General features: G+C 46.7%; 1 protein-coding gene across 1 annotated transcript in view; it reads left to right on the top strand.

Moving 5' to 3' along the window:
* The window catches only part of CEP89 (centrosomal protein 89), a 162023-nt gene that overhangs the window by 65297 nt on the left and 69341 nt on the right, over positions 1 to 27385 (top strand). Inside the window, 2 exon segments of the mRNA XM_030204424.1 lie at positions 2854 to 2957; positions 26226 to 26341. Of these exon segments, the coding sequence (XP_030060284.1) occupies positions 2854 to 2957; positions 26226 to 26341 (220 nt within the window).

Below are 27385 nucleotides of genomic sequence, written 5' to 3'. Positions count from 1 at the left end.
GACAGCCAAATCTTAACATTTGGGTCGACCTTAGAGATGGCCGACATTGGTTTTCACCAATAATGGAAACTAAGGGCGCCCATCTCAAAACCGGACAAATCCAAGCCATTTGGTCGTGGGAGGAGCCAGCATTTGTAGTGCACTGGTCCCTCTCACATGCCAGGACACCAACCGGGCACCCTAGGGGCCACTGCAGTGGACTTAACAAATTGCTCCCAGGTGCATAGCTCCCTTACCTTGGGTGCTGAGCCCCCGAACCCCACTCCCCACAACTGTACACCACTACTAAAGCCCTTAAAGGGTAACGGGGGGCACCTAGATGTGAGTACAGTGGGTTTCGGGTGGGTTTTGGATGGCTCCCATTTACCACCACAAGTGTAACGGGGGGATAGGCCTGGGTCTGCCTGCCTGAAGTGCACTGCAGTACCCACTAACATCTGCTCCAGGGACCTGCATACTGCTGTGATAGATCTGGATATGACATTTGAGGCTGGCATAGAGGCTGGCAAAAAAATGTTTTTTTAAATTTGTTTTTTTGGGTGAGAGGGGGTTGGTGACCACTGGGGAAGTAAGGGGAGGTGATCCCTGATTCCCTCCGGTGGTCATTGGTCAGTTCGGGCACCTTTTCAAAGCTTGGTCGTGAACAAAAAGGGACCAAGTAAAGTCAGCCAAATGCTCGTCAGGGACGCCCTTCTTTTTTCCATTATCGGCCAAGGACAGCCATCTCTTAACCACGCCCCCTTGAACTTTGGCCGTCCCTGCGACGGAAAGCAGTTGAAGCTGCCTAAAATCGGCTTTTGATTATGCCAGTTTGGGCACCCTTAGGAGAAGGACGCCCATCTCCCGATTTGTGTCGGAAGATGACTGCCCTTCTCCTTCAAAAATAAGCTGGATGGACACCTACAGTTATGTCATACTGTCTTCTATTCCTGCTATTGCCCAGAATAAGTTACTTAACGGAGGCCTCAAAAGAAGCAAGCCTTGTATATAATGGCTACTGCAGTGGGCTGAGAACGTGAGGAACTGGGCTCAATTCCCACTAGCTCCTTGTGACCCTGGACAAATCACTTAACCCTCCATTGCTCCAGGTACAAAACTTTAGATTGTGAGCCCACTAGAGACAGAGAAAGTACCTGCATATAATATATGAAAACCACTTTGGTTGTACCACAGAAAGGCGGTATATCAAATCCATGACCCTTTCTTTACCTTTACTACTAAAGGGCTATACAGATATGGTTTCACCCCCTATATGCCCTACATTGAGGTCCAGTAATGTTGGCTTTGGGTTGTTTTTTGTTTGTTTACCTTCTAAGCATGTACTTTCTAAAGTTTGCTTTGATTTCTAAATCTAAATTGGTTAAGTATGACTGTTGTGACTAGTCACATCCATACCTTTGATACTGATGCAGATATGCAAAATGTATCTAATGTGACCAATGATATGGCTTTTGCCCATCTCCACCCCTTTATTTTTATTGGAATCCACAGATGGTCAGTATGTAGTCCGTTTTATAAAGTCTCCATAACTTCTTTGTTTATCTTGATTCATTCTACTTTTACGGAGGGTTCATAACTTTGTGTATCTTGCTTCAACCTACTGCAGCTATAGCATCCAGGTTGCAAGAATTATTAATTTAGAATATCACTTATCCTTGCACACTCAGCTTGGGAGTTCAAGGATAGATGTATGTATGGCTGCTTATATCTGCCTTGTCCATGGAAAAAGTGAGGATAAATCAGTCACACTATCCCTTCCACCTTCTCTCTACATTAGAAGCCATGTAACACTATTTTCTACCAATGCTGAGGAGGGGATGGAGCTGATGCACAGGCAGGAACATTCACACATGCCCAGAAAGCTTTCTAGGCTTTTCTGGGCGGTGGGAGAGTAAACCAGAATGGCGCCATATAGCTGATTTATCCTGCCATCCATAGAGTACCCTCTTTACAGATAAATAACATCACTTAACAATTGACAATAAAGTGTTGTTATTTATCTGTAAAGAGGGTACTCTATGGATGGCAGGATAAATGGATTGTCAATTGTTAACTCCTACACAAGTCTCCTTTGTACCCCCAGTCTATATGAATCTGTATGTATCTTTTCTCACTAGTAACTGTGTTGTTGAAGAGCATATACTTTAATATCTTCTCTCAAGTTATGACAATCAGATTTCCAAAACTGGGGAACATATAAAAAAATGAGGGGGAAATGTTTGAGGTGGCGACATCCATTAGAATGGTCCAAATTCAGTAGGGGACTGTAACAGAGGTAAAACTCTTTGTCAAATGCTCCTAAGCTACAATATATTATATAGACTGGTGTGGGAGGTAATAGAATAAAAAGTAAAAGAAAACATTTTAAGGAATATTGATATCTATGTAATTTAGGCTTCTATTTACTAAAGTGCATTAAAGATTTTCAACTACCGAGCATTAATTGCAAAGCATCCTTGTTAACTGTTGAGCACAAGCCCAGCATCTTCCCATACAGTTTATACACAGACAGCCACACTAACTACATAGCAGATAATGAGAATGTGGTTAACAAAAACTGCCTCCTGTTATCTGCCACATTCACAGTGTTCATTGACTAACTGTATGATGCAGTCCCCACCCACTCCCTGTTCATTCCTATCCCCATTCTGCATATGGCACTTAGAACGCGCTATTTCCTGTGTTGTCAAGCATGTTCTAATTTTCACGTGAACTGATTAGTGCAAGTTAGTAAATAGAACCCTTAAAACGAAATTTAAATATTCTCTCTTGTTACTTTAAAATACATTTCAACAAAGAACTTGACCGGATTTGTAGCTGTGAGGATTTTCCATTTCTTTAATTGTATTCCAGGAAGAAATGAAGAATTTTAAAGACCGAGTTGCAGAAGTGGTAAATGAAAATGAGGAATTGCACCAGCAGTTAGAACGAAAGAAGCCTGTAACCAGCAAGGAATGGTATTTATTTTACTAAAACAAAACCAGATCTATATAGTTTAAATGTGTTTTTAACTTTCAGAAATTGGATTGACCTATATATAGACCCCAGGGAATTATGTGTCAAATTTTCCAAAATTATGCACAATTCCATGAGGTGTACTTAATATTATTTGGTGTGCTGCAGGGGTGCTTCTGTCTCTTGGAACAGTGCAATGTGCTTTTTGCCTCCCTTGAACTCCTTCTCCCCTAACCCCTCTCTCTTCCTCCAAAAAGAAAACCATGGTGGCTCAGGTGCCTCCCTTGCATCTCGCACTCCCTTCCCTGATCCTTCTCTGCACCCCTCCAAAAAAAACCCCCAAAAACATGCTGATGCCCCAAGTGGTCCTCTTGACAGCGCCCCTCACCCTGATACTTCTGTCTCCAACACCACCTGTTTTCAAACTGGTGGTACATCAAGATGTGCCACTAGGTGTCAATCTTTTTGCCTTGTTTGGTAGACTGACTTGTAGTGATGCATCCTATTATACTGTTAGGGGTCTGGCACTACCGTTTAGAAAGATGGTGGCAGGATCCAAGATGGCGACTAGAGCAGCACAGCGTTTTCTCTGCTCTTGAGATTCTCTGAAAGAGCTAGATACTAATGAACTTTCCCTGTATTGGGTTATGGGGAAATGAAAGGGGAAAGCTAAGGTTCTTACCTCCTTGAACCTGGTAATAACCCCTTCTTCACGCCAAGCTACTTTGGAGAACTTCGGGGTGAGAGCGCTCGAGGAGCGGACACCCGCCTTGATAGGTTCCGCGTCTTTCGACATGGACCGCAGCATAGAGGAAGTGTCGTTGAATTCTCCCTCCAACATAGCCCCCCCCCCCCCCCCCCCGCGACCTGGAAGTGATTTTGCGCGGGTGGGGTCACAGCAGACGTAGGCGATTGGTGAGGAATAGCTCTCGTTTGCTGAGAGAGGAGGACCTGCCGGCACTTCAACCCCGAGTGGATTGGCAACGGAGGGGATGCAGGGAACACCGCTCTCCTCGTCTCCTGCTCGGGGCTTAACTCCCAGAGGAAAAGGTGGATTGGTAAGACCAGCTGTGGTGACGATGGAGTCGCTATGGGACGCTATCCAAGGTTTGAACTCTACTTTGATATCTATTTCTAGCTCCTTCAAGGGAGAGATTCTGGAACATAAACAAACTTATCAAAATCTGTCCGACAATATTCATGATCAATCTAACAAAACTATCGCATTGGAAGGGGAAATTACCCAGTTACATAATGTTACTTAAGTGCTCATCAAAGAGAGAGCCATTCAAGCCCGTAAGCTTGAATATCAAGAAAATCAAGGATGCAGAAATACCTGCTTAAGAAATATTTTGAAGAAATATTTGGAATACCTGCGGAGGGTTTCCCGCCTAAGGTTAGAGCCCAATATATAAGAAGGACTTCAAGATCTTCTAACATACAACCTCAGCCTGTGTCTGATATAAATCTGACTGATTTTCTGGAAAGTTCATTAGAAGTGGTGACAGAACAAACTACTCTCTTGGTGACTTTTGCCTTAGAGCCAGACAGAAATAATATTTTCCACACATACTTTCGTCATGCTCTTTTCGGGGGGGGGGGGGGGGGGTTAAAATCCAGTTTTTTCCAGATTTGGGCAGGGACATGCAAAAAAGGAAGAGAGAATTCTTGACATATAAATCAAGAGTTCTCAACTTTGGTGCATTGTTTGAGTTAAAATTTCCTTGTAGATGTCTTGTGTCTCTTGATTCTATGTTTTCTTTGACCCCAAAAAACTGTTAGAATTCATTAATTCTAAAGAGAGTATTAGGGTTCCCTTGCTTATACCCATTAGTTAAAATGCTGTTTAATCAGCTGCGAGTATTGTTTTGCTCCCTAATGCTTTAATGATGCTTTTTGCCTACTATCTGGGTCCGACTGTATTGTGGACAAAATTTATGGGGAATGAGGGGAAGTGACGTCAGCTCCTGGAGATGGCTGCTTAGCTAAAGAGCTCTGTCAGCTCCGGGGCGAAATTAAGCTATTCCCCACTCAAATCGAAGTGATCTGTCTTCAGGTAACGAGATCGCAAGCGGTATGGCGGCGAAGAAGAAGCTGGCCAAATTCAAATTCGCTTCCGAGGCGCCGAAACCGAGCGGGAGTGCAGGAGCGCGAACGATGACACGAGGCTCCAAAATGGCGGCCGAAGAATACGAGTCTGACCCGGACCCCGAGGAGAACGGGGCAAGTGACACAGAAATCTGCAAACAGGACTTTGTAAGGTGGTTTAAAGAGATAAAGACTGAAATGGTAACAACGAGGCGCAGCCTGCACTCAGCAGTTGCGGAGTTGCGGGAGGAAATGAAAGAGATTGGTAACTAGCTGGCAGAGGCGGAGGAGAAAAGACTGAAGCTGTGTCAGCAGAGGTTCGGGATCTGCGGAAGTCTCTTAAATCGGAACAGCAATCTAAGCTAGAGATAGAGATGGCGCTGGAAGACTTGGAGAATCGCTCACGGAGGTGCAATTTGAGATTCAAGGGGGTGCCGGAGGAAGATCAATTCAAGGATGCAGCCCAGACGGTAAAGGATATATGCGCCTTCTTATTGCAGCAGGACACCAGCTCCGAAGAAGAAGTAAGGGGGGAGCCGGTGGAAATCGAGAGGGCCCATAGGAGTCTGGGGCCACAACGAAGTGGAATGCCGAGAGACATAATAGCTTGCTTTCACAAATTCACTGTGAAGGAAGAGGTGTGGCGGAAAGCGAGAAATATGGGAGAAATAGAATGGAAATCTGGGAAAATCAAAGTGTTCCAGGATTTGGCAAAGAAAACATTACAATGGAGGAGAGACTTCAAAGAAGTGACGACATATCTCCAGAAGGCTGGCCTGAGATATCGGTGGTTACATCCCTTTGGAATACAAATTACTGTTGGGAATAACACCCGCAGACTACAATCTCACTTGGGGGCATGGAAACTTCTACGCGATATGGGGTGTACAGATTTGCCGAGAGAGGTGGAGGAAGCGCAACTGCAGAAGCAGCACAGCCCGGCCCGAAAGGAGCGGAATGGATGGCAGAAGGTTACCAGACAGAAGGAATATCGATCACAGTCTGTGGGGCGTTCGGAACTTGAAAATGAAGATGGTACCTGAAGAAAGTCAAGTACAGACTTCTTGGGTTGAACTTTGGTCTGAAGACAGACAAGCGGGGTGACCTGCAGGTTGTTATGTGATGCTGTATGATGGGATAGAGTTGCAGGGGGAAAGGAAATGTTGGGGAATGCTGATGATTGAGTTTATGGTTAACGAGCGGTCCTCTGGGGAGGGCTCACTTCCTGAGGGGCAAAACTGGCAGACGGGGGTGATGGCCAGTTGAGGGACAGGCCCATGATTGGGAGGACGGGGGGAGGGAACCAGGGGAGGGGGGGAGGGGGGTTAAGGTGGGGTCATGGAATATAAACGGTTTGAACAGCCCTAATAAGAGGAGCGTGATTTTTAGAGAATTGCGCAGAATGAGCTGGGACATAGTCTTCCTACAAGAAACTCATATTAGGTCACAAGATACACATTTGATACTCAACAAAGGTATGGGAGAAGGCTTCACGTTGGCGGACCCCAAGGGGAGTAAAACCGGGGGGTTGGCAATTTATGTGAAGGATCATGTGCAATTTGTTAAAGAGGATGTCTATAAAGAAAGGGAAGGGAGATGCATTGCCATTAAGGGGAGAACAAATGAAGGCCCACTCACACTTATCAATGTTTATGCACCCAATGTAGGTCAGGGGAGGTTTTATGATCATCTCAGGCAAGAACTAGCGAACTTTGTGGAGGGGAAGATCCTCTTGGGGGGGGGATTTTAATTATACGGTAGAAGAGATTGACCACTCTAAAGGGGGAGTGGGTGGGGGGGGGGAGCTAATAGTCGTATGCTGCGTAAATTGATGAGGGAATTAGATTTACTTGATGTGTGGCGACTCCAGCATCCAGCCCAAAGAACATATACCCATTATTCTCATGCTCAGAGCACTTATGCACGAATTGATATGATATGGTGTAGTAGGGAGTTATGGGGTGCAATTCACCAGACAGAGATTGAGAGCATTCATGCCTCAGATCATGCCCCAGTCTGGATTACATTGAAGGGGAGGGGATGTAAGAGAATGGGAAAGCTGTGGCGCCTTAATGAAACTTTATTAGATCAAACGGCAGACTGTCAGGAAATTCGAGAAGCCATTAAAGAATATCTAGAATTTAATGACAACGGAGAGTTGGGGGTGGGAACTGTGTGGGATGCATTGAAGGTGGTGATCCGGGGACACCTTATACGAAAAGGGGCTTTTAGGAAAAAGGAATGAGAACACCATGAACTACAGGTGCGGAAAGAGCTGGTAAGACAGGAAGTTAGACATCAACGGGTTGGTGGAGCTCAGAATTTGGAAGAACTCATTAAGTGGAGAACGGAATTACAAACTATACAGCTGAAAAAGATGGAGTTCCATAGAAGGTTAATGCAACAGAATTTTTTTGAATTTAGTAATAGGGCGGGAAATATGCTAGCAAGGAGGCTCAGGGAACGAAGGATAAAAAATACAATTGTAAAAATTAAAGGGGTAAACGATAGGCTTCATTATCAGGATGATGAAATTAGAGAACAATTTGTGAACTTCTATGCTAAATTGTATGCCAAGGGAGATGGGCCTCAGAAACATGACATCCTTGAGTTTCTACAGGAATTAGATTTACCAAAGATAACAGCTGAACAGAGGGCGGAACTGGAAGCTCCAATGGACTTAGAAGAGGTGCTTTCAGTCATTAGAGGTTTGAAGAGTGGGAAGTCACCTGGATTGGACGGTTACACTGCTAAATTCTATAAGATCTTTCAGCAATAATTAGGGCCACTCTTGGTAAGGGTTGGGAATGTATGTTTTGTTGAAGGCAATCCGCCATTGAGTATGAGGGAGGCAGGGATCTCGGTACTACTAAAACAGGGACGAGATCCTACGGTATGTGGGTCATATAGACCGATATCCCTGCTTAACGTTGATGTTAAGATCCTGGCCAAGGTAATAGCGGAGCGATTGAAGGTACTGCTTCCTTCGCTTATACACACAGATCAGTCAGGTTTCATAATGCACCGACAAGTGAGCGATAACATCAGACGAACTCTAAATATAATTTGGGGAGCACAGAAAAGAGGGGACTCACTGGCACTGCTCACAGCCGACGCTGAGAAAGCTTTTGACAGAGTCGAATGGGAGTATTTATGGGAGGTAATGTTGGAAATGGGGCTAGGAAGCCTGTTTGTGGGGTGGGTGAAAGGGCTGTATACAACACCGGTGGCCAGGATGAAAGTTAATGGGGGTTGGTCAAATTCATTTGCCATTCAAAGAGGAACGAGGCAGGGCTGCCCCCTCTCTCCGTTGTTATTTGCTATTTCTATAGAGCCACTAGCACAAAGAATTAGAAAGCTAAGAGATGCTAAGGGGGTCCGAATGGGTGGGAGAGACCACAAAATGGCATTATTTGCCGACGACATATTGTTTTATGTGGGCTCCCCGCTCCTGACGTTACCTATAATAATGAGGGAATTGAAATTTTTTGGAACCCTATCGGGCTTTAAGGTAAACTTGGATAAGTCCGAATTAATGGGCATCACGATATCAGATCCAGAGATGGTACAGTTGGGGAGTAACTTTGACTTCAGGGTGACAACTACTAGCTTTAAATATCTGGGTATTAACATCTCGAGAGACCTTAATAGTTTATATATGTTGAATTATTTACCCCTCTTTAGAGAAATCAGAAAGGACCTATGTAGATGGAAGCAGGGTTGGCTGTCCTGGTGGGGTAGGATAGCAGCCATAAAAATGAACATCCTTCCCCGGTTGTTATTCCTGTTTCAGACATTGCCTATTTTAGTACCCAAAGGGGAGATTTACAAATTACAAATAGAGTTGGGTGGATTTGTATGGAAACAGGCCCGTTTATCTAGGAAGATCATGTGGCGGACTGTGGAACAGGGAGGAAGGGGCATGCCGAATATCCTTTGGTATTATTGGGCAGCCCAATTGCAGCAGATAGGACTATGGAGTAAAGTGGACCTCTCACCAATAACTAATCTGGAGCAGATTTTTGTACAGGGGGGAAATTTGGATGCGCTGCTGTGGGGTTCAATCCCGGATGTGGAGTATAAGAGGATGGCCTTGAATCCCTTTGTATCCCATTTGCTGAGATTATGGGGAGCTCTTAAGAAAAGATTGAGGAAAACCCGGAATAGATCCACATATGCTTGGATAACACAAGAGCCAGGGTTTATAGGGGGGAAAGAAAATCGGGTGCTCCTCACATGGTTTCAAAAGGGACTGATTCGGTTTCGGGAACTCCTGGAAAATGGGGTGATCAAAAGTTTTGAGGTACTTAGGAGGGAATATGATCTTCCTGTGTCAGACTTATTTGCATATATGCAGGTGAAGGATTATATGTGGAGGGAGATAGGGATGAAGGAGGACCCAACCATAACTGAAAAATTTGAAAACTTGTGGGGTACCATAGATTTACAGGGGAGAGGGATATCTAAACTTTATGATTATATTAGGGGAGGGGAATTTGTAAAATTGCCATACATGAAGGCGTGGGAGAGGGATCTGGAAACTGAATTGACTGAAATAGAATGGAGGCGAATTTGTTTAGAGGCCAAGAAAGCATCTATATGTGTCCTTATTAAAGAGAATGCGTACAAGATATTAAGCAGATGGTATTACACACCTGATAAAATAAAGGCAATGTTTCCAGATGCCCTTGACACAAGCTGGAGATGTAAAAATGGGAGGGGAACATATTTTCATATTTGGTGGGAGTGTCCGGTACTACAGGTATTCTGGGGGGAAGTAACAGGTTTGCTAACTACAATATTGGGTAACACGGTCCCATGTGATCCTAAGTGGTGCTTGCTGGGTTGGGGCAATAGGAGGGGGAAGAGATGGCAATGCAGAATAAAAAGAATGGGTTTGGCGGCGGCGAAAACCATAGTGACCTTAAATTGGAAACAAACAAAGGGCCCTACGGGAAAGGATTGGGTGGAGAGGCTTAGGATAATAGCGGCTATGGAAAAGATGACGGACAGACGTAGAGGGAGATATTGTCCCACTGCAGAAGAATGGATGCATCTGGAGACACTTTTTACTGGGAACATAGAGAACAGGGCTGGTTAAGTTACAGTGCTGAAGGGTGGGAAGGGTAGGGGGGAGGGCAAGGGGGAGGGAGGGGGGAAAAACTTTTGTGGAAATGGATTGAATTTTGACTTGTTGGAAAGTTGTGGGAGTCATGGGCTCCAGACTGTTGTTATATTGCTTGATGTTCAATAAAAATTTATAAAATGAAAAAAAAAAAATTTATGGGGAATGATTTCCTTGTTTGTATTTGATTATTTTTCTTGTTTGTATTTACAGATATTGCCCATGCATTTATGTTTGAAACGTAAATGTAAAAATTAATAAGACAAATATACAGATGGTGGCACCAGAAGCAGGAGTAATTGGGCATCACTCCTGCCGTAGAGATTTGGGGGAGGGGAGGTCAGGCATTCTAGGTGGGGCCAGGAGTGTTGGAATGGTTCTGGGTGGTGGGGGAGGTCCAAAGGCAGGCATGATTGGGCATCGCTTCTGCCTTTAAAGGTGGCAGGGCATTGGGGAGTGTCTGTAGAGGTTGAGAGCAACCAGGAAGGTGTTAGGGGGGAGTTGGGGAAGGGCTTTGAGTCAAAAATATGTGGCATTACACAATTATGCAGGCCCTCATTAATTACATGGGAAATTTTTTGTGTGCATAATCATGTAATTCCCTGGCATATATCTAGATTAGAATGATTTTCAGTCATTTTGATCTAGCTCAGTGGGTCTCAACCCAGTCCTTGGGAGACACCTAATTTATTATTTATGTATTTATTAGGATTTATTTACTGCCTTTTTGAAATTCACGTAAGGCGGTGTACAGTAAGAATAAATCAAACATAAGCAATAGACAATTACAGCAGTAAAAATATCAAATACAGTGGTGGAAATAAGTATTTGATCCCTTGCTGATTTTGTAAGTTTGCCCACTGACAAAGACATGAGCAGCCCATAATTGAAGGGTAGGTTATTGGTAACAGTGAGAGATAGCACATCACAAATTAAATCCGGAAAATCACATTGTGGAAAGTATATGAATTTATTTGCATTCTGCAGAGGGAAATAAGTATTTGATCCCCCACCAACCAGTAAGAGATCTGGCCCCTACAGACCAGGTAGATGCTCCAAATCAACTCGTTACCTGCATGACAGACAGCTGTCGGCAATGGTCACCTGTATGAAAGACACCTGTCCACAGACTCAGTGAATCAGTCAGACTCTAACCTCTACAAAATGACCAAGAGCAAGGAGCTGTCTAAGGATGTCAGGGACAAGATCATACACCTGCACAAGGCTGGAATGGGCTACAAAACCATCAGTAAGACGCTGGGCGAGAAGGAGACAACTGTTGGTGCCATAGTAAGAAAATGGAAGAAGTACAAAATGACTGTTAATCGACAAAGATCTGGGGCTCCACGCAAAATCTCACCTCGTGGGGTATCCTTGATCATGAGGAAGGTTAGAAATCAGCCTACAACTACAAGGGGGGAACTTGTCAATGATCTCAAGGCAGCTGGGACCACTGTCACCACGAAAACCATTGGTAACACATTACGACATAACGGATTGCAATCCTGCAGTGCCCGCAAGGTCCCCCTGCTCCGGAAGGCACATGTGACGGCCCGTCTGAAGTTTGCCAGTGAACACCTGGATGATGCCGAGAGTGATTGGGAGAAGGTGCTGTGGTCAGATGAGACAAAAATTGAGCTCTTTGGCATGAACTCAACTCGCCGTGTTTGGAGGAAGAGAAATGCTGCCTATGACCCAAAGAACACCGTCCCCACTGTCAAGCATGGAGGTGGAAATGTTATGTTTTGGGGGTGTTTCTTTGCTAAGGGCACAGGACTACTTCACCGCATCAATGGGAGAATGGATGGGGCCATGTACCGTACAATTCTGAGTGACAACCTCCTTCCCTCCGCCAGGGCCTTAAAAATGGGTCGTGGCTGGGTCTTCCAGCACGACAATGACCCAAAACATACAGCCAAGGCAACAAAGGAGTGGCTCAGGAAGAAGCACATTAGGGTCATGGAGTGGCCTAGCCAGTCACCAGACCTTAATCCCATTGAAAACTTATGGAGGGAGCTGAAGCTGCGAGTTGCCAAGCGACAGCCCAGAACTCTTAATGATTTAGAGATGATCTGCAAAGAGGAGTGGACCAAAATTCCTCCTGACATGTGTGCAAACCTCATCATCAACTACAGAAGACGTCTGACCGCTGTGCTTGCCAACAAGGGTTTTGCCACCAAGTATTAGGTCTTGTTTGCCAGAGGGATTAAATACTTATTTCCCTCTGCAGAATGCAAATAAATTCATATACTTTCCACAATGTGATTTTCCGGATTTAATTTGTGATGTGCTATCTCTCACTGTTATCAATAACCTACCCTTCAATTATGGGCTGCTCATGTCTTTGTCAGTGGGCAAACTTACAAAATCAGCAAGGGATCAAATACTTATTTCCACCACTGTAACAATACAAAGTACGGCATAGTACACTACTTACTATGTCAACACAGTACGTAATGGAACATTTTAATAGACAGCGTAGGGTATAAGCAAAGAAGGAGCATATATATAGGTAAGAGGAGTTAGAAAATAAGATGACTAATTTAAAGAAAGTTGCACATGAGGTCAGATGGATGATAAAATGTTGTCTAATGAATCATGTTTCTAGGATAGAACTAAAAATTGTTCAAGAAACTTAATTAGTGTGCAAAGTACTCATGTGGAGAATGACTCTTCCTATTTGCCTGTACCCTGTATGTACTTTAATGTAAGGTCAATCATCAATAAGTGTCTTCTCCTAAGAGATTTGATTTCTGATTCTCAGGTTGGTTTTAATTTCATTACAGAAACTTGGCTTATAGGAAATGATTCTATTGCTATTGATGCTATTTGTCCTCCGGGTATAAAGCTCTGTGCTCCCTGAGGCAGAATAAGAAAGGAGGTGGCCTTGCAAATATTTTTAGAATCAACTAAGGACATTTAAAAAAAAATCTCTATCTCAATTCCTGGCAGAGATGGTGTCATGTAAATTGCAGGACCAGGCTTTCTTTGAGGACAAAGAGGAAACCAGATCTGCCTCTGCCAGTATGGGGCAATTAGTATCATAGTTCCCCGATCTTGCTTGAATTTCAGCAGTCTCCTCTGTGAGAGGTATTGAAAGATACACATACAGAAGACCTATCCCCCAATATATGAGAGAGGCATCTGACACTAGTCTGCCATGTGACCTGAACCTGGAACAGAACTGAGGGATTTTGTTGTAGAGATGAGTGGCAAAAAGATCCATTGAGGGGGTGCCCCACTCTCGGTATGCCCATATTGAGAGGCCACTTGTGACGTTGCATAACCCTGCTCAGTTTGTATGCCAGGCCTTTGTCCTTTCCTGCTAGGTATGTGGATGACGGGGACCATCCCGTAAAGGGCAAGCCACTGCCACATCCCTATCGCTTCCTGACACAACAGGCAGAAACTCGTGCCCACCTGTTTATTTACATAGTACACTGCAACCTGATTGTCCATTTGGATGAGAGTACTTTGGTTCTGTAGCCCATCTCTGAAAACCTTTAGAGCATTCCAAAGGGACCTCAGCTTGAGGAGGATGATAGGGAGATTTATCTCTTGAGTAGACCATGTCCCTTGGGTGTGAAGCGTATCAACATGAGCTCCCCATCCCAGATTTGATGCATCCGTTGTCAGCACCTTCTGAGGAGGTGGAATTTGGAATGGTAGTACCACAGTCAAATTTAACCAAATTGTTCACTGGAGAAGAGGGTGACCCAACTCTGAAGGGAACTGGATGACATCCGCTGGACTCCTAGCCATCTGGGAAACTAGGGTCCACTGGGCTGTCTCAAATGAAGATGAGCCATGGGAGTGACATGCACCCGAACTCTCGTCCACTCTCTCATTACCTCTCGCCTTGACTACTGCAACCTACTCCTCGCTGGCCTCCCACTTAGACATCTGTGCCCTGAAGAGGACAGTACAAATAAAAAAGTAGCACATGTGAATTTATCTTCTTGGGCAGACTGGATGGACCGTGCAGGTCTTTTTCTGCCGTCATCTACTATGTTACTATATACTCATCACCCCTCTCCTCAAGTCACTTCACTGGCTTCCGATCAGGTCCCACATACAGTTCAAGCTTCTCCTACTAACCTACAAATGCACTCGATCTGCAGCCCCTCCTTACCTCTATACCCTCATCTCCCCTTACTTTCCTACCCGTAACCTCCGCTCTCAAGACAAATCCCTCCTCTCAGTACCCTTCTCCACCACCGCCAACTCCAGGCTCCGCCCTTTCTGCCTTGCCTCATCCCATGCTTGGAATAAACTCCCTTAGCCCATACGCCAGGCCCCCTCCCTGCCCATCTTCAAATCCTTGCTCAAAGCCCACCTCTTCAATATCGCCTTCGGCACCTAACCACTATACCTCTATTCAGGAAATCTTGACTGCCCCAACTTGACATTTTGTTCTTTAGATTGTAAGCTCCTTCGAGCTGGGACTGTCCTTCTTTGTTAAACTGTACAGCGCTGCGTAACCCTAGTAGCGCTCTAGAAATGTTAAGTAGTAGTAGTAGTGGATGACATCCGTTAGACTCCTAGCCATCTGGGAAACTAGGGTCCACTGGGCCCGTCTCAAATGAAGATGAGCCATGGGAGTGATATGCACTGTGGAGGCCATGTTGCCCAACCTTTCAACATCTGCCTAGCTGTAACCTGCTTGCTGCTTCAGACCTGCAACGTGATTACTACCAAGGCATCCACTCTCACTTGGGGCAGAAACGCACGAGCTAGCACTGTATTGAGCAGGGCTCCTGTGTATTCTAATGGTTGAGTTGGGAGAAGGTGGGACTTGGGGGTAATTTGTGAAGAACCCTAGTAACTCCAGCATCCAAAGAATTCTTTTCATTGACTCTTGCTGTCCCGTCTGCATTGTGCTCTTGACCAGCCAATCATCCAGGTAGGAAATCACGTAAACTCCCAGTCTGCATAGCAATTCTGCAACTACTGCTAGATATTTAGTGAATACCCTGGGAGCTGATGTAAGACTAAAAGACAGAACATAATATTGGTAGTGATGTTTCCCTACTTGAAATCTGAGATACTTCCCAGTCACAGGAAGAAGTATCAAAATCTGATTTTAGGCATCCTTCAAATCCAGAGAGCATAGCCAATCCTGTTCCTGAATCATGGGGAAGGAGGATGCCCAGGGAAATCATCCTGAACTTTGACTAGGAACTTGTTCAGGCCCTTTAGGTCTAGGGTGGGAAAGAATCCTTCCATCTTCTTGGGCACAAGAAAGTACCAGGAACAGAATCCCTTCCCTTCTTCCCCTGCTGGCATGGGTTCAACTGCATTAGCCTGTAGAAGGGTGGATATTACCTCTACAGGTAGCTGCTTGTGCACAGAGCTGATTTAAGATACTCTCAGTTGGCAACTTGGTGGTCGTTGACGCCAATGAAGTGTGTAACAGAGAAAGACTATTTGAAGAACCCACCGATTGGCGGTTACAAGGGGCCACCTTTGATGGAAAAAAATTGAGCCTCCCCCCTATGATAAGGCTGTCCTGCAGCTATGCTGTCCTGAAGCCAGTCAAAAGCTCATCCCTTTCTTTGACTGGGGATATGGCTGGGGCTTCTGTGGGTGGGACAGATGAGAGCGAGAATGCTGGAACTGGACCTGCTGGGCAGAGTGAGAATGCAGTGGAAACCTATGCGTTTGAGAATAGTAGGTCTGCTGCCTAGGCCCACTCAAAAACTCCTAGTAGAGGAGGATGCAGCTGGAGGTTGCCGAGAGAGAGACTGGTTGGTGTTGGTATGCTGCTTGATTGTCAGTGATCTCCTCCACCTTGTCCCCCAAAAGATTATCTCTTCAGCAAGTTATGTCTGCCAATCTTAATTGAACCACTTGTTCAAGGTCGGAGACATGCAGCCATGAGAGTCTGTGTATCCACACACCCATGACAGAAAGTCTGGGTGCAAAGTCAAAAGTGTCATGAGTGCCTCTGGTCAGATACTTTTTGCATTCTAGCTGCATACTGGTCAGCTGGCAAAGTTCAGTGGCCTGCTCCTGAGGGAGAGAGTGCGAGATTAAAAGTACTGCATAGCAAAGAATTCAAATAGCTGCTCATGTACAGCTGGTAGGACTGGATGCAAGCAGTAAGCATCAAGGCCTAATAAAACTTCCTCCCAAAACGAGTTTAGTGTCCGAGCCTCTCTACCTGGGGGAGCTGAGGCATGAGTCCTGGAACTCCTGACTCATCTGAATTCTTCGGTGCCAATGAGGATGATATCGAACCCGTATGAGTCTTTGGTTTTGGTTCTGATGCCGACTGGTCCGGAGACCTGCTAACAGTGCACGATGTTGAGGGAGGTGCAGACCTCCTCGATGCCGGTGCACTGCGTGGTAGCTAAAGTCTGGACAGCCATTGAGGTCGATGCTTCTGGCGCTGATGTTGATGGATGATGCCCACATGTGAGAATACTTGGCTTGCTGTCCTCGGAGAACACCTGCTACAGGTGAGTAACTTCACTTTATCTGGGTCAGCTGGGATTGTGTTAGATTACACTCTACCAGGGAACTGGAATAAGGTTCTATACTTTTATGGAATTTTTGTCAGACCAGTTTCATTCCACATATCCACCACCCTCTCCGTGAAAAAAATAGTTCCTGACATTAGTCCTGAGTCTGTCCACCTTCAACTTCAATTCATGTCCTCTAGTTCTACCACCTTCCCATCTACGGAAAAGGTTCATTTGCTGATTAATACCTTTCAAATTTTTGAACGTCTGTATCATGTCACCCCTGCTTCTCCTTTACTCTAAGGTATACATGTTCAGGTCAGCAAGTCTCTCCTTGTACGGTTTGCAACACAAATCCCATACTATTTTTGTAGCTTTTTTTTGCACTGCTTCCAGTCTTTTTACTTAATCTCGGTTTTCTTTTCCAAATGCTATTCAGTCTCCCTGTACCTCCCGCTTATGTTTATTGCATTATTCTTTCTCTCATGGTATTCGATAAAAAAGTATATTGTCAAATTCTTTGTGTTTTCGAGCGGTTCAATTTTGGAATTCATTCCTTGCAGAATTAAGATCTTTGAATTCCTGTCCTATGTTTCCTAAAGCTCATCTTTTTAGAAGGTTTTTATCATCAATTTCTGTTCTTAATGTACTGTAATCCACTTTGAACCATTACTGGGTGTTGGCGGAATATAAGTGATTCATAACATAACCATAACATACTCAAAATGAGTATGAATGAGAGAGATTTGCATACAACAGAGAAAGTTTATGTATATCATTCATATTCATTGTGGATATCCTGAAATCCTGACTAGCTGGGTGTGTCCCGAGGACTGGGTTGAGAACCCCTGATCTAACGTAAGTTGAGGTAATGATTCCAGAAAAAGAAGTGTGTTAATTACTTTTTCCATTGTTTTCTTTCAAGCTTTGTAAATTATATTTCTTGTGAGAAAAAAAATACCAAAGTTTTGTTTTGGAGTGCCAGAATTTGCTAATCCAAAACAGTATCTTAGTCTAGTTGACTAAGAGGGGGGGGAAAAAAGAGAATGCAAAGTTGTCTCTTTTCTGTATACAAAGAAATAGAAAGCTAAGATCTTCTTTAGTAAACTTTCTATTTCTTTGTATACCCAAAAGAGACAACTTGGCATTCTTTATTTTCCCCCTCTATACATATATGTATTATATGAGTTAATAGTCTATCAGGGTGCCTATGTGAAAAGCCAAATCGCTATCCAAACAAGGCCTTAATCCTTATATCTACGCAGGCGATGTCACGAACTACATCCTGTTCAAACATGATCTAACAGAAATCACAAATGAAATCAAACACAGCCTCCAAATCATGAACTCATGGGTGGATGCATTTCAACTAAAACTGAACGCAGAAAAAACACAATGTCTCATCATATCATCACAATATAACACGAACAAACCCACCACTATAAACACCCCTGACTACACCCTCCCTGTTTCAGATAGCCTGAAAATTCTCAGAGTTACAATTGACCGAAATCTCTCACTAGAAAGCCATGCGAAAAATACAGCAAAGAAAATGTTCCATTCAATGTGGAAACTCAAAAGAGTAAAACCTTTCTTCCCAAGGGAAATGTTCCTCAGCCTGGTACAATCAATGGTGCTAAGCCACCTAGATTACTGCAATGCCATCTATGCCGGATGCAAGGAACAAATCATAAAGAAACTCCAAACTGCCCAAAACACAGCAGCCAGACTCATATTTGGAAAAACGAAATACGAAAGCGCCAAACCCCTAAGAGAAAAACTACACTGGCTCCCACTTAAAGAGCATATTGCATTCAAAATTTGCACCCTGGTTCATAAAATCATTCATGGCGAGGCACCATTCTACATGTCAGACCTTATAGATTTACCAACCAGGAACACAAAAAGATCAGCACGCACATTCCTGAATCTCCACTACCCCAGCTGCAAAGGACTAAAATATAAATCAACATATGCATCCAGCTTCTCCTACATAAGTATGCAACTATGGAATGCACGACCCAACAAACTTCCGAAAATCACTAAAAACCAACGTGTTCAAAAAGGCTTACCACACCACAATGATCCATCCTAAATACCAGACAACAAAATTTATACCAGAACTGAACAAAACCGAACTTTTTATACTTGACTGCTTATATACTTTGTCACTAATGAACTTTAATGCAATACCACTTTATTTCTCATTCCGGTAATGAAGTCTCTATACCTGATTGCTTAATTTACTCTATCACTTATGAACTTTTAATGCACTACCACTCTGTATTTCTCATTCCGGAAATGGTGATCGCCATTCTCCGAGGACAAGCAGGCTGCTTGTTCTCACGACTGGGTTGACGTCCGCGGCAGCCCCCACCAACCGGAAGAAGCTTCGCGGGACGGTCGGCACGCAGGCCACGCCCACCGCGCATGCGCGGCCGCCTTCCCGCCCGTGCGCGACCGCTCCCGCCAGTTACTTTTTTTCCGCGACTGAGAGAGTGGTGCGTTTGCCTCTCTCTCTGTTCAGCCGCCGGATTTTCGACCGCGTTTACGCGGATCGTCGCTTGGACCGTTCGGTTCCCTCTGTTTTTGTATTGTTTAAAGAAAAGAAAAAAAAAAAAAAAAAGAAATTTTTTGCGCGTGTGGAGCACGCGCTCCCCTTTTTTCCCTCGCTTTCTAGCGGGGACGCCACGTTGCGGCCTAGTGGCCGCTCGGTCGGTTGATTTTTTCGTGGTGTGATTTTAGCCACCATTGCCGACTTTGACTTCGCCGACGCGATTTTTCCGTCGATGTCCTCGAAGGTCCCGAGTGGATTTAAGAAGTGTGGTCGCTGCGGCCGGCCGATCTCGCAGACCGACACCCACGCTTGGTGCCTCCAGTGCCTCGGGCCGGAGCACAATCTCAAGTCGTGCGCTTTGTGTCTCGGTCTCCGGAAACGGACTCAGGTTGCGAGGCAAGTTCTGCGGGACCGTCTTTTTGGAACTTGCGCCGGCCCCTCGACGTCGACCTCGACGGCATCGGTATCGAAGGCCGGTTCTTCGGTACCGGTATCGATGCCCGAGACATCGGCACCGATGGCAGCGACCCCAGGAGAACAGGTCCCGTTGGCCCGCCGGTCCGCCGGTGAGAGTGGGGTTGAGAGGCCGCGTGGGCAGTCGGCCCCGGTCACTCCCTCAACTCGTGAGCCACGGGACCGAACCCTGTCGGACCCGGTACCTCGAGACCGAGGGGGATCGACCTCCTCCTCCTCCATGCCCTCCGGCGCCGGTGACGTGCACCGGAAAAAAGATAAGAAGCGCCGTCACCGGGAGCCCTCGGTGCACCCTGAAGAGGAGTCGACGCCGAAGCGTCATCGCAGAGAGGAGAGATCTCCGTCGGTGGTGGAGGTACCGACGCGTCGGGGTTCCGGCACCTCGGTGCCGTCTCCTGGCCCCCAGCAGCTTCTGGCACCGACACCCTTACCGGCCCCACCGCCTTTCCCGGCAGCGGGCCTGGACGAGTGCCTCAGAGCCAATCCTTCCGGGGATCCTGGAAGGGCTGATGCGCCAGGCTGTGCCGGCGTCGGGGGTGCTTGCGCCCCCGGCGCCGATGACTGTGGCGCCGGCGAGCTCTAGCCCGGCGCTGGGGCTGTCGACACCGCCGCCGCTTGCGGTGCCGGTCTCGACCGCCACGCAGGTGGAGTCTCCGTCGACGTCGATGGAGGGAGCTCCGTCCCCGCCGGCGCGGGAGTCCACCGCTCGACGACACCGAGACCTTGGTGCCTCGACGTCGAGCCGGGCCCGGTACCGGACTCAGCTACATGAGCTAATGTCCGATACCGAGGATGAGGACTCGTGGGGGGAAGAGGAGGACCCGAGATATTTCTCCTCAGAGGAGTCTACGGGCCTTCCCTCGGACCCCACGCCGTCACCGGAGAGGAAGCTCTCACCTCCTGAGAGTCTCTCCTTTGCCTCCTTTGTGCGGGATATGTCTATAAGCATTCCCTTTCCCGTGGTCTCTGTGGAAGAGCCGAGGGCCGAGATGCTCGAGGTCCTCGACTATCCATCACCACCTAGAGAGTCCTCCACGGTACCGCTGCACAATGTCCTGAAGGAGACGCTGCTTCGGAACTGGGTGCGACCACTAACTAACCCCACCATTCCCAAGAAAGCAGAGTCCCAGTACAGGATCCACTCTGACCCAGAGCTCATGCGGCCCCAGTTGCCCCATGACTCAGCGGTCGTGGATTCTGCTCTCAAGAGGGCACGGAGTTCGAGGGATACCGCCTCGGCGCCCCCGGGGCGGGAGTCTCGCACTCTGGACTCATTTGGGAGGAAGGCCTACCAATCCTCCATGCTCGTGACCCGCATCCAATCTTACCTGCTCTATATGAGCATCCACATGCGGACCAATGTGCAACAGCTGGCGGACCTGGTCGATAAGCTCCCGCCGGAGCAGTCCAGGCCTTATCAGGAGGTGGTCAGGCAGCTGAAGGCGTGCAGAAAGTTCCTGTCCAGGGGGATTTTTGACACCTGTGACGTGGCATCTCGTGCTGCGGCCCAAGGTATAGTGATGCGCAGGCTCTCATGGCTGCGTGCCTCTGACCTGGACAACCGCACCCAGCAGAGACTGGCTGACGTCCCTTGCCGGGGGGATAATATTTTTGGCGAGAAGGTCGAGCAGATGGTTGACCAACTGCATCAGCGGGAAACCGCTCTCGACAAGCTCTCCCACCGGGCGCCTTCAGCACCCGCCCCCGCGGGCGGGCGTTTTTTCCCGGGCTCGGCAGGCTGCACCCTATTCTTTTGCGAAGCGTAGGTACAACCAGCCGGCCCGAAGGCCTCGTCAGGCACAGGGACAGCCCCAGCGCGCTCGTTCCCGTCAACAGCGTGCGCCTAAGCAGCCCCCTGCGCCTCCACAGCAAAAGCCGGGGACGGGCTTTTGACTGGATCCATGGGAACATAGCCGCCCTACAAGTGTCCGTACCGGACGACCTGCCGGTCGGAGGGAGGTTAAAATTCTTTCACCAAAGGTGGCCTCTCATAACCTCCGACCAGTGGGTTCTCCAAATAGTGCGGTACGGATACGCCCTGAATTTGGCCTCCCTGCCTCCAAATTGTCCTCCGGGAGCTCAGTCTTTCAGCTCCCATCACAAGCAGGTACTTGCAGAGGAACTCTCCGCCCTTCTCAGCGCCAATGCGGTCGAGCCCGTACCACCCGGGCAGGAAGGGCAGGGATTCTATTCCAGGTACTTCCTTGTGGAAAAGAAAACAGGGGGGATGCGTCCCATCCTAGACCTGAGAGGCCTGAACAAATTCCTGGTCAAAGAAAAGTTCAGGATGCTTTCCTTGGGCACCCTTCTGCCAATGATTCAGAAAAACGATTGGCTATGTTCCCTGGATTTAAAGGACGCATACACTCACATCCCGATACTGCCAGCTCACAGACAGTATCTCAGATTCCGCCTGGGCGCACGGCACTTTCAGTATTGTGTGCTGCCCTTTGGGCTCGCCTCTGCCCCACGAGTGTTTACAAAGTGCCTCGTGGTGGTAGCGGCCTACCTACGCAAGCTGGGAGTGCACGTGTTCCCATATCTCGACGATTGGCTGGTCAAGAACACCTCGGAGGCCGGAGCCCTCCGGTCCATGCAGTGCACTATTCAACTTCTGGAGCTGCTGGGGTTTGTGATAAATTACCCAAAGTCCCATCTCCAGCCAACTCAGTCTCTGGAATTCATAGGAGCGCTGCTGAATTCCCAGACGGCTCAGGCCTACCTTCCCGAAGCGAGGGCCACCAATCTCTTGGCCCTGGCTTCGCAGACCAGAGCGTCTCAGCAGATCACAGCTCGGCAGATGTTGAGACTTCTGGGTCATATGGCCTCCACAGTTCATGTGACTCCCATGGCTCGTCTTCACATGAGATCTGCTCAATGGACCCTAGCTTCCCAGTGGTTCCAAGCCACCGGGAATCTAGAGGATGTCATCCGCCTCTCCACCAGTTGCCGCACTTCACTGCTCTGGTGGACCATACGGACCAATTTGACCCTGGGACGTCCCTTCCAAATTCCGCAGCCCACGAAAGTGCTGACGACGGATGCATCTCGCCTGGGGTGGGGAGCCCATGTCGATGGGCTTCACACCCAGGGTCTGTGGTCCCTCCAGGAAAAGGATCTGCAGATCAACCTCCTGGAGCTCCGAGCGATCTGGAACGCACTGAAGGCTTTCAGAGATCGGCTGTCCTGCCAAATTATCCAAATTCGGACAGACAATCAGGTTGCAATGTATTACGTCAACAAGCAGGGGGGCACCGGATCTCGCCCCCTGTGTCAGGAAGCCGTCGGTATGTGGCGTTGGGCGTGTCGGTTCGGCATGCTTCTCCAAGCCACGTACCTGGCAGGCGTAAACAACAGTCTGGCCGACAGACTGAGCAGAGTCATGCAACCGCACGAGTGGTCGCTCCATTCCAGAGTGGTACGCAAGATCTTCCGAGAGTGGGGCACCCCCTCGGTGGATCTTTTCGCCTCTCAGACCAACCACAAGCTGCCTCTGTTCTGTTCCAGACTTCAGACACACGGCAGGCTAGCGTCAGATGCCTTTCTCCTTCATTGGGGGACCGGCCTCCTGTATGCTTATCCTCCCATACCTTTGGTGGGGAAGACCTTACTGAAGCTCAAGCAAGACCGCGGCACCATGATTCTGATAGCGCCCTTTTGGCCCCGTCAGATCTGGTTCCCTCTTCTTCTGGAGTTGTCCTCCGAAGAACCGTGGAGATTGGAGTGTTTTCCGACTCTCATTTCGCAGAACGACGGAGCGTTGCTGCACCCCAACCTTCAATCCCTGGCTCTCACGGCCTGGATGTTGAGGGCGTAGACTTCGCTGCGTTGGGTCTGTCTGAGGGTGTCTCCCGGGTCTTGCTTGCCTCTAGGAAGGATTCCACTAAAAAGAGTTACTTTTTCAAGTGGAGGAGGTTTGTCGTTTGGTGTGAGAGCAAGGCCCTAGAACCTCGTTCTTGCCCTGCACAGAACCTGCTTGAATACCTTCTGCACTTATCAGAGTCTGGCCTCAAGACCAACTCAGTAAGGAATCACCTTAGTGCGATTAGTGCTTACCATTATCGTGTGGAAGGTAAAGCCATCTCTGGAGAGCCTTTAGTCGTTCGATTCATGAGAGGCTTGCTTTTGTCAAAGCCCCCTATCAAGCCTCCTACTGTGTCATGGGATCTCAACGTCGTCCTCACCCAGCTGATGAAACCTCCTTTTGAGCCACTGAATACCTGCCATCTGAAGTACTTGACCTGGAAGGTCATTTTCTTGGTGGCAGTTACTTCAGCTCGTAGGGTCAGTGAGCTTCAAGCCCTAGTAGCTCATGCTCCATATACTAAATTTCATCACAACAGAGTAGTGCTCCGCACTCACCCAAAGTTCCTGCCGAAGGTGGTGTCGGAGTTCCATCTTAACCAGTCAATTGTCTTGCCAACATTCTTCCCCAGGCCGCATACCCGCCCTGCTGAACGTCAGTTGCACACATTGGACTGCAAGAGAGCATTGGCCTTCTACTTGGAGCGGACGCAGCCCAACAGACAGTCCGCCCAATTGTTTATTTCTTTCGACCCTAACAGGCTAGGGGTCGCTGTCGGGAAACGCACCATCTCCAATTGGCTAGCAGATTGCATTTCCTTCACTTACGCCCAGGCTGGGCTGGCTCTTGAGGGTCATGTCACGGCTCATAGTGTCAGAGCCATGGCAGCGTCGGTGGCCCACTTGAAGTCAGCCACTATTGAAGAGATCTGCAAGGCTGCGACGTGGTCATCTGTCCACACATTCACATCTCATTACTGCCTCCAGCAGGATACCCGACGCGACAGTCGGTTCGGGCAGTCGGTGTTGCAGAATCTGTTTGGGGTGTAAATCCAACTCCACCCTCCAGGACCCGAATTTATTCTGGTCAGGCTGCACTCTCAGTTAGTTGTTCTTCGTAGGTCAATTTCTGTTGTACCCTCGCCGTTGCGAGGTTCAATTGACCTGGGTTATTGTTTTGAGTGAGCCTGAGAGCTAGGGATACCCCAGTCGTGAGAACAAGCAGCCTGCTTGTCCTCGGAGAAAGGGTATGATACATACCTGTAGCAGTTGTTCTCCGAGGACAGCAGGCTGATTGTTCTCACCTACCCTCCCTCCTCCCCTTTGGAGTTGTGTGTTTCATATTTTATTGCTTGTCATTCAACTGGCGGGAGCGGTCGCGCACGGGCGGGAAGGCGGCCGCGCATGCGCGGTGGGCGTGGCCTGCGTGCCGACCGTCCCGCGAAGCTTCTTCCGGTTGGTGGGGGCTGCCGCGGACGTCAACCCAGTCGTGAGAACAATCAGCCTTCTGTCCTCGGAGAACAACTGCTACAGGTATGTATCATACCCTTTACGGCATAATGTAAGCCACATTGAGCCTGCAAAGAGGTGGGAAAATGTGGGATACAAATGTAAAAATAAATAAATAAAGTCCACAAATGCATCTGTTTTATAAAGGCAACAGGTGCCTACCTTCCTTTCAAAAATAGATTCCTACAATGACCCCCAGTAGTGCACTAATGCTTTTGCTCAAATTTGCATATTCTACAAAAATAATGTAAATATGTGTGTGCACTCTGAGGCTGATTCTGTAAGGAGCCACGTAGTTTTAGGCAGCAAGAACACATATAAATGCTGGTATTCTGGTCATTTATGTCTATAGGAACCCATCTGCATGTAAATGGAGCAGTTCTAGCTGAGCAATATTCTGTAAGTATGCACCTAGATACAACAGTGTGCACTTTGCGGGTGAGCATTCACATGGATAGATTTTGGGCAGAACATGGGCAGGGCACATAATTATGTGCATAGATCATACATTCTTATAATCTATACACGGTCTTTTGCAATCTAATATTTACACCAGCTCTATGGTTGGTGTAAGTGTTTGTTCCTTACCTATAGGCATGTTGTTGACGACTTAAGTATTTTAGAAAGTGAATTAAGTGTATGCTTTCTTTATAGAACAGAATAGGCTTCAAATAGGCATTCTCATAGTGCCTAAATCTAGGAGTCTCCTTACAGAATTACCCTCTATGCATGTACACACATTTTATTTAAAAACATGCATACACTGCGACTCTGTTCCTCCTCTTTCCCAACTATACTCCCAAGAATGCTTACATGGGGTGCCTGTATAAGTACACGTGTATTAGCTGCACAGTTTTTTATAAGAGCCCTTTATCATGTGATTTCCATGCTTTACACATGGAAATCAATTATAAAATTACCTTCATGTGCGTATATATACAATAATTATTTTATTTATTTGACTAGTGGTTCTGGAGGAGTAGCCAAATGGTTAGTATTGGGCTGAGAACCAAGGAAGCCCATTTCAAATCCCATTGCAGCTCCTTGTGATCTTGGGCAAGTCACTTAACCCTTCATAGCCTCTGGGACAAACCTAGATTGCAAGCACTCCAGGGAATGAAAAATACCTGTTGTACCTGAATGTACATCGCTTTCAGGTTCACAAGCAGTATGTAAGAAGTTAAAATAAATAATATGAAAAGAGCTGCTTTATTAAATACTTTGTGATCATTTAATTTTATCATTAAAGGGAACATCTACAAACTCAAGCAAAGCTTGTATTGGAAGAAAATCAAGTATTGATGAAACAAGTTGAGGTTCAGCAAGCTAAAGCAAAGGACAGCCATAATCGGCACATTCAGGAAGGTGAGATTGCCAGTTTGTGCTGAGAATACTTAAAGTACCTGTATGTAATATGCTAACCGCTTTGGTTGTACCATAGAAAGGCAGGTATATCAAGAATCTAAAAAGAATAAACAACTTACATGTTGTGTAGTTAACTATATATTTTTATAACTATTGAATATGCAAAACTGTTGAACTGCAGTGCTGAAAAAAAATTGTGAACTGCCTAATACAGTCTGTATTTTAGCGCATTTTACATGCAAAAGATGATTAGATCCCAATATAAACCCTGACATGAGAAAGATTCGTTGAGTAAATAATTTGGACAAAAGTTTGATATATTTTGATATGACAAAATATATTTTGATATGTTGAATCTTTTTGTTGATTAAATAAGCGTTCTTGTGTGAAAAATGAATGTAAACCTTCATGTCGTAACTGGTGGCACATCCTTGAGCAGTAGTAACTAAATGTTTTCTTTAATTGTTGATCAGTCTGTCATTTTGCCTGTTCTTTCATACAGCACTTGTTCAACCTCACAACTTTCTTGCATAAATAGCTGGCTTCAAATTTTGCCACAACATTTCAGTAAGGTTTAAGTTGGGATTTTGACTTGTCCACTCCAAATCATGAAATCTCTTCTTCAAACTTGAAGGTTAAGGTAATTTTGTCTCTATTTCTCCAAGAACAAGCAGGACTGTAAAATCCTCACCTATATGGTGACATAGCCAATGAAGCCTAGTACAGCTTCCAGCTCCATCTCCACCATTTCCCCTTCCTTTACCTACTATGTTATAGTCCCCAGCCATGCTGTCCAGCATTTCTCTCCTTCCCTACCTCTCAAACCCCACCCCCATACACATGGTGATCAGCATTTCTCTCCTTCCATTGGTCTTCCTCGACGCACGGTGCCAGGAGCACCAGGGCATCAGTACCTCTGATACCTGAGAAGTGCCAGTACTGAGACGCTCCCCCTTCTTAGAAGAGGAGTTGGTGTGGTCCCTGCCACCGGTTCAGTGCCAACATCTACTCAGACTGCCTCTGCCCCGGCTCCCATGCCTTTGT

Source organism: Microcaecilia unicolor, chromosome 5 (genome assembly GCF_901765095.1).
Source record: "Microcaecilia unicolor chromosome 5, aMicUni1.1, whole genome shotgun sequence".
NCBI lineage: Eukaryota > Metazoa > Chordata > Amphibia > Gymnophiona > Siphonopidae > Microcaecilia > Microcaecilia unicolor.
The sequence above is the reverse complement of the archived record's forward strand: the minus strand, read 5'-3'. Positions and strand labels throughout refer to the sequence as shown.